The sequence below is a fragment of the Halichoerus grypus genome, chromosome 10, assembly GCF_964656455.1.
Source record: "Halichoerus grypus chromosome 10, mHalGry1.hap1.1, whole genome shotgun sequence".
Taxonomy (NCBI): Eukaryota; Metazoa; Chordata; class Mammalia; order Carnivora; family Phocidae; genus Halichoerus; species Halichoerus grypus.
Genome location: NC_135721.1, coordinates 71,826,890 through 71,834,427, shown reverse-complemented (window position 1 = coordinate 71,834,427; position 7,538 = coordinate 71,826,890). Strand labels below are relative to the sequence as shown.

At 47.4% G+C, this 7,538-nt stretch overlaps 1 protein-coding gene across 1 annotated transcript; it reads right to left on the bottom strand.

Moving 5' to 3' along the window:
• Positions 1-5,674: 5,674 nt before the first annotated feature.
• On the bottom strand, positions 5,675-6,355 carry LOC118554292 (V-type proton ATPase subunit E 2). The gene has a single exon (XM_036121686.2). It carries the CDS (start codon positions 6,353-6,355, stop codon positions 5,675-5,677), a length of 681 nt encoding a protein of 226 aa, XP_035977579.1.
• Between the last annotated feature and the right edge of the window lie 1,183 nt (positions 6,356-7,538).

The window sequence follows — 7,538 nt, the reverse complement described above, 5'->3', positions numbered from 1 at the left end:
CAAACGTCACCCTCTATGGGCTCATGTCCCCGTGACAAAAGAATGTGCTCAGTTCCATCATTCCAGGCTGTGTGGGAGGGTGGGGTGAGCTGGGCCAAGGGTCTGCCAGGACAGTCAGAGCTGGGATCCCTCTTGTCTGTAGGGAGAAGTGCAGTAAGTAGCCTGCTGCCCAGGGAAAGGGATGCTGTCCTGCAGAAAAGGCCACCAGGTGAGCTGTGGGATTGTATGGGAGCATGGGGGTGCTCTGACAGCGCATGGGGTGCTTTGACAGTGAGGGTCTATCATGCTTTGGAATCGAGTTTAGGGAGGTGGGGGCGGGAGGAGAGACTCAATCCTTTCCCAGTGCTGTCAGTAACAGGCATGATTTCAGAGATGAGGTAATAGACGGGGAGGGTACAGGGAAGGACACAGAAGAGTGCAGAGGAAGGGGGCAAAGCCTTGAGCAATTTCCCAGGGGAGCTCAGCAAAGGGCTGAACTCGCTCCCCAGAGGCGTGGGGAGTTGTGGTTCGCCCAGAATAGATCTGCTGACCTACTTCCGGGGGTCCTGGGACCCTAGAATCAAAGAGGAAGCCCTGCAGCATGTTCTAATCTGCTGGTCTGCTTTCCTTGCCTCCTCTGAGGTTCTAGCACATGCTCAAACATCCCCTCCATTTCTGCTTGTCCAGGCAACTCAGGATTGGAATTAAATGTAGGCTCTCCCTCCACCATGTGACCCCTGGCAACAGGATTCCTGGGTCCCTGGGGCAGAGGCCTCAGTGAAGGGCAGGGCCTGGCTCTGGTGGGCACTCAGCTTCCCCCAGCAGGGAAGGAGCGTGCAGAAGCAGCCCCCCCGCCCACAGCACAGCCTCTGTCTCCAGCAGCAAACAGCTTCCCTTGCACCTTGGGAGGAAGTGTTAATGAGGAGCGCTGTGGGGAAGGGTTGCGCCTGCCTGTGGTTCAAACAGTTTGCTCCTTTTGGCTCACAGGGACCGAGGCGCTTACAGGAGGTACACGCCTTCTTGAGGGTAGGACAGTTAACACTAATAAAGAGTGTGTGTACTTTTGTTTTTGGTTTTAGCTTTTTTAAAGATTTTATTTTATTTTTTAAAATAATCTCTACACCCAACGTGGGGCTCGAACTCACAACCCCAGGATCAAGAGTCTCACGCTCCACTGACCAACGCAGCCAGGCACCCCGTTTGTACCAGTCAACTACCCGGAAGTGCCCCATGCAAGCATTTCTAAAGCAAAGACCCCTGGGAGTGCAGGTGTCAGAATGGTGACAAGCAGCCTACCCCACGGGTCAGGGCTAGTGTTGAAGGCTAAGGTTTGCCTTTCCCAGGGCTGAGGCCCGCAAGGAGGACCCAGCCCCTCCACAGTCCCTCTTTGCACCCAGGTCTGAAGCAAAGCCCCTCCCATTTGTTTCCCAGGGAGGGAAGCAAAGCAATAAACCCACAGCTGCCTTTGGGAGGTAACCAAGGCCTGACTGAAGGGAGTTGGGGGGGGGGGCAGTCCTGCTGGAGCTCAGGCTCCGCCCATCTTGCAGGATTTTCTTGTCAAGCACCATCCCTGGGCTATAGTCCTGGCACCCTTCCCTTGGTCCCCATCTCACATACGTGCCTCTTGCTATGGCACCATCTATGTTGAAGAGGAAAAAGACTCTGGAGGCCTCCATCTAGGAACCAGAGCCAGGCCAGGAAAGAATGCAACAACCGTAGATGTTTGTTCAGAACCTACTATGTGTGCTGTGCACGCCCAAGATCAGCACTAAAATAACAAGGCAGCAGGAAATGCAAGAAGGAAGAATCAAAACACTGTCCCACTGTCCCTACCCACAAGGAGCGATGTTTAAAAAGATGGGCTGAGTAGAAAAAGCAGCTAACAGTAAATAAAGGTGGTGCATGAAGAGTCCTCACTGGGAACTGTAGAGTCCTTGTAACCAGGGACTGTGGGAGGGCAGGGCTCCCTTAGCCACCAGCTTTTGTTTTGCTGAGGGGACATTATGATGGAGGAGACTGGAGCCCAGGTGTTGAGAGGCTGAGGAGGAGAAGTTTGAGGAGAAAGAGAAAGTATCTGGCAGCCCAGGGCAAAAGAAAAGTTTGGAAAAACAGAGAGATGTTTAAATGGAACTTAGGGAGGGGCGCCTGGGTGGTTCAGTGGGGTAAGCATCTGCCTTCTGCTCAGGTCAGGATCCCAGGGCTCTCCGCTCAGCGGGGAGCCTGTTCTCCCTCTCCCCCTGCCCTCCCCCTGCCCTCCCCCCACCACTTGTGCTGGCTCTCTCAAATAAATAAATAAGATCTTTAAAAAAATAAAATAAAATACAATAAAAGAGGCTTAGGGTAATTGGGCCCCACAGGCACTCTGTAAAGCTCTCCTCAACTTCCCATAAAAACCTTCATAAAATCTACCTGTCAGCTGTTTTGGAGATGAATTAATGTCAGGGGCCCCAGTAATGAATTGAGGGCAGCTCAGAAGGCCAGAACTGGGGCAAGCCAAGGGGCTTCAGATACTCCTGGATTACAGCAGGAAGTGGGGTCTGGCTTCCGGAAGAGAGGCAGCTGAGGGCTCAGGCAGCTGCGGAGGGAATGCTTTGCTGGGCCTGGAATGAGAGAAGGGGGAAGACTCTGAGGGGAAGCACACTCTCATAAGAAAAAACTGTAAGATGGGGACCTGGGTGGCTCAGTCGTTAAGTGTCTGCCTTCAGCTCAGGTCATGATCCCAGGGTCCTGGGATCGAGTCCCACATCGGGCTCCCTGCTCGGCAAGAAGCCCGCTTCTCCCTCTCCCACTCCCCCTGCTTGTGTTCCTGCTCTCGCTATCTCTCTGTCAAATAAATAAATAAAATCTTTAAAAAAAAAAAAACTGTAAGATGAAGCAAAACTGATGGAAAACCTCAAGCCTGGATGAGGGAAAGAATTTTCTGGGGGGCAGGGCAGGGGAGGGGGGTAAGACATAACTCACTAATTCTAGTCTCTTCCAGCCTGTGTGTTAAAGAATCCAACCTATCTCACAAAAGAGCTGCATCGATTATTTATCGTCTCCCACTTGGGCTGGTAAATAAGCCCCAACAGGGCTCCTGCCTCCAACCTCTCTGTCCCTCCAATGTGTTTTCCACACACAGTGACACCAGCATAATCTTTTAAAAGTCCAGCTCTCATGGTTTCACTCTTATTTAAAGTCCTTCAGTGAGCCCTCATCACCCACGCAGCAGAATTAGCCTAACTCCAGAGCAAGGCCCACTGCACCTCATAATCAGGCTCTGTCCATCTTTCCAGCTTCATCTGTAGTCACGTCCCCCACATCCCTCATACTCCATCACACTGAACTATGCGCAGTTCCTCTAACACAACTTGCTTTTTCACACCTCAGGGCCTTTGCATATGCTTCCCCCACCTCCTTTGCCTAAAACAGCCGGCACCCCAGAAGCCTTCTGTGACCTTCTCTTCCTGTACCGTATTCTCACAGTACCTCTTATACAGCTCTAGGTGGGCACCTGCACCTTGTATCGTTACCATTACATGAGCCTCACCTGTTTATGTGTCAATAACTAAAGGACAGGACCCGATTGTATTCTTTGCAGCCCAGCAGCTAGCAAAGGGCCTCGCTCATTACTGGCATTCAGAAAATGTTCAGTAAATGACTGGGCTCACAGCTCAAAAAGACCCACACAGAAGACACCCTTTGCAGAGATTGTCTAGCTGGCACGGACCCCCTTTCTCTGAGATGTCAGCTGGACCAAAGGTGAACATCTGACCTGAGCTGGGCCAAATGGACTCCTTCTCAGGAAAGTGGAATTGTAAGAGAAGTTCGTGTCTGGAACTATACCATGTAAACCTTAGAATGTAAATTTATGAGGCATGTATACTCTACCGTTGAAACTGTGCAGTAGAGAAAGTGACTCCTAAAAGAAAGATGAAGAAGCCAGGTAGAGGATTTCAGATGGCTTTCTGAGTCCCAGGCCCAGCCCTCTCCTGAGACCATAAGAGATTCCTATACCCAGGCTTTGTGAGACACCCTGATTTCTAATAACCTGTCTCCTACTTTGTGTTTGGGCTTTACAACATTTCTGTTCCTGACCACGTAAGCCAAACTTTGTCCTTGGCAGAGTGGCGTGGGTTTTTTTTTTCTTCAAAAAACCTTTATTTTAATACATAAACCACACTTGGCCATAGATTAGACTGTAAATCAGCATACACATGCAGAACTAGCAACCTATAATTTACAGGGCCCAATGCAAAAAGAAAATGTGGGAATCCTTTGTTCAAAAAGTACAGTGAAAAGTCCTAAAAGATAAAGCTTTTTCCTTTCTTCTGCAGCCTCTCTTTTGACTTGTCATTGTATTTATTTGCTATTTAATGGCTAAGTAAATTAAAATAAAAATTTTAAATCATTAACATGAATTTTACCATTTATCTTTATATTGTGAAATACCCATATGGAGAATCACCAAAATTATACAATCTGTATTTCTTGGCTTCTCTTGGAAGATGTCTTAAACTGGCCAAAGAAATGAGCATAAGTCCCCCTAGGCACTGAGCTGTCTGAGGGACTGGGATACTTTCCTCATAAGGTCCTGATGTTCCCAACCTGAGACTCAGGCCCAGCAAGCTTGACAATAGCTGGGTCCTCCTTCCCACCAGCCCCCACATCTATGTGCTATGCCCTGGCTGGGGTCAGGGAAGTCAAGCCAAATAGCTCCCATTCCAGTAGACCAGCTGACCCCACTCATAGCAGACAGGTGAATCCCAGGGTCTTTAAACCTCCACACCAGGATGTGCTCAGTATGTGGTAGGCAAGAAACTCCCCCTCACCAAGTCACTTGCTGAATGTGCCATGGAGCTGCCATTCTTGGACAGAGATGGCCACCACTGTGTCCAGCTCTGCGACTCTGCAGAGCATACACGTCCCTGACCCTCCCTGCAGGCACCCCCAGACCTCACCAAAGGCAGAAAGCAGCAATGTTGACTGGGTGAGGGAGGGCAAGGCTGGGTCTCAGGGCACCAGTAAGCTGGGAAATGAATGGCCAAGAATCCATCCCAGGGAGGAGGGTAGGCTTTGGTATTTGGTACCTTGCAGGAGCTAAGTCTCCAAGCGCCTGGCATATGCCCCAAAGTCCCAGCATTCTTCACTTATAAAACACATTTTCAAAGATAAAACTAAGAATTTCAAGTCATTGCCGTAGAGCATTAAACCCCAAGCGTTGGGCTCTTTTGCGCATGGAACCCTATGTGACTATTCTGGTCACATGCCCATGAAGTTGGCCCTATACACACAAAAAAAAGATCGCTAAACTTCATTAAATAACATAAATACAGAAAGCTGAAGCAAAAGAAGGAAAACACACTTCAAATAATATTAAAGAATTTTAGAGTACTCAAACCCACAAACCATTGATATCCTTCACATCTCAACTGAAGGACAAGCTAAAGAGCAGATGTCTTTACTCCCTTCAACCTAGACTATTGAACTGACCAGAAGATGCAGCATGTATGGATAAACCAGAATTAGATTTCTAAGCATTTCCAAGTTTCACTGCAAAATATAATGCCTTTAGCTATTAAAAGGGTATTTCATGTGAGAAGATAGAATCCTATCAAAGCAACAAAGAAGAGGAAACATGACTAGTTTCCTTTGCCCTAATAACGTATGCTTTTAATGGCTTAGCACTTCAACACGAGCTTCATTCGGCAGAGGCTTATATGAAAAACCTTCTGTTGGCATTGGCTCCAAACAAGGCTTTTCGTATTTCAGGCATCTTTTGTTGGGCTAAGAGATCCAGTCGACTTTCCAGGGTATTGGAAACCTTCATTCTCTGATTGCCACTGTAGACCTCCACACCTCCAGCTGCATTCATAGCCAGGTGCACCTCCTGATCAACTTGGACATCCACACATTTTTGGGAGACTGTCATGTACTCGGGGATGGCTTTTTGCACTGCAGCCTCCACCAGGAGGATGTCCTGTGGCCTGCAGCGCACGATTACCACGGGCTCCAGCAGTCGGAGCAGACCCTGAAGCACTAGTTTATCCAGCAGCCCCTGGTAGATTTCTGGGTCTGCCACAACCCTGCTGAGTCTCAGCTTTGCATCATTCAGCAACTCTGAGACAAGGTCATCTCGGGCTCTCAGGACTTTCAGCCTTGCCTGATTCCTCATGGTGGACATCTGGATTTTCTTCTGCTGTTCTATCTGCTTCTCCTTCTTCTCATAATACTCCATAATCTTCAGTCGTTGGGTTTGCACAAGGCGTCCTTTCTCAATGTTGAACTCTTCCTCAGACTTGGCATCTATTTCTTCTGCCTTCTCATTGGCTTCCTGCTCAATGAAAGCCATCATGTGCTTAATCTGCTTCTGCACATCGACATCACTCAGGGCCATGGTTGCTCCTGGAAAGGGAGGTAGAGAGAAAATTTGCAGGCCTGCTGGTTCCTTTGATTTAGGGCAGAGTTTCAGGAATGACTTCAGAATTCCACTTCCTCAACTATGGAGTGCAGAAGAGAAGGAAGGAGAGTCAGAGTCTAAAAGGAAGGATCATGGAGACCATCTATTCACTGCTCATCTCACAGATGAGGAAACTGAGACCCAGAAAGGAAAATAAACCTATCCCAGGTCATACCCTATAAGAACAGAGATGTGAACCCGAGTTCTCAGAGTTCTACCTCTACTACATTCACCACTTTTTTGTCATTAAATAATAAAAAAATTAGGGTAGACTTAGTCCAGAAGTTTTTTAGACAGTGATGGCTTAAGACTCATATAGCAAATTGAAGGGATGAAATGCCAAATTAATACAGAAATAGGAAGTATAGGCCCATTTTGGGTTGGAGAGGGCTGGGGAGAATTCTAAGACACTCATGGTCAGACAGGAGTCAATCCAGGAAGGCTGCCTGGAGGCAGAAAGGGTTCAAGATCCCTCAAATAATACAGAGGCAGAACACTGGTAGACAGATGGTGGCATCTCGGAGAAAAGTGGGAAGTGGGAGGGGTTGAAGGTAGTCTTTTCATTGGAAGTGTTTTCCAAACCTAGAAGTACATCTAAATCACCTAGGGAAACTTTCAGAAATACAGATTTCCAGGCTCCACTACGGACTACTGAATTAGAATCTCTGCCAATAGGGTCTGAGAATCCATATCTTAAAAAGCCTCCCTGGGATGCTTAATGAACTCAGGAAAATGATACATGAATAAAATAAGACTAGCAGCAGCAGCAAAGAGAAAATATTTTAAAAGAACCAAATTTTGGAGCTAAAGAATATAACCGAATTGAAAAATTCACTATAGGAGTTCAACAACAAAATTAATTTGGAGAAGAATGAACCAGCAAATTCAAAGACAGTTCATTTGAAATTATCCAGCCAGAGATACACATTTAAAACAAAAAAAGTTAAGAAAACCTAGGGACATATGGGATATCATTAAGTGAATTAATATATGCAATATGGGAGTTCCAGTGACAGAAAGCATGTTTGAAAAATAATGGCCAAACACTCCCCAAGTCTGAGCAAGGAAATGGACATCCAGGTTCACAAATGAAAATGAGAAAGGAATCAAGTCATGTCAA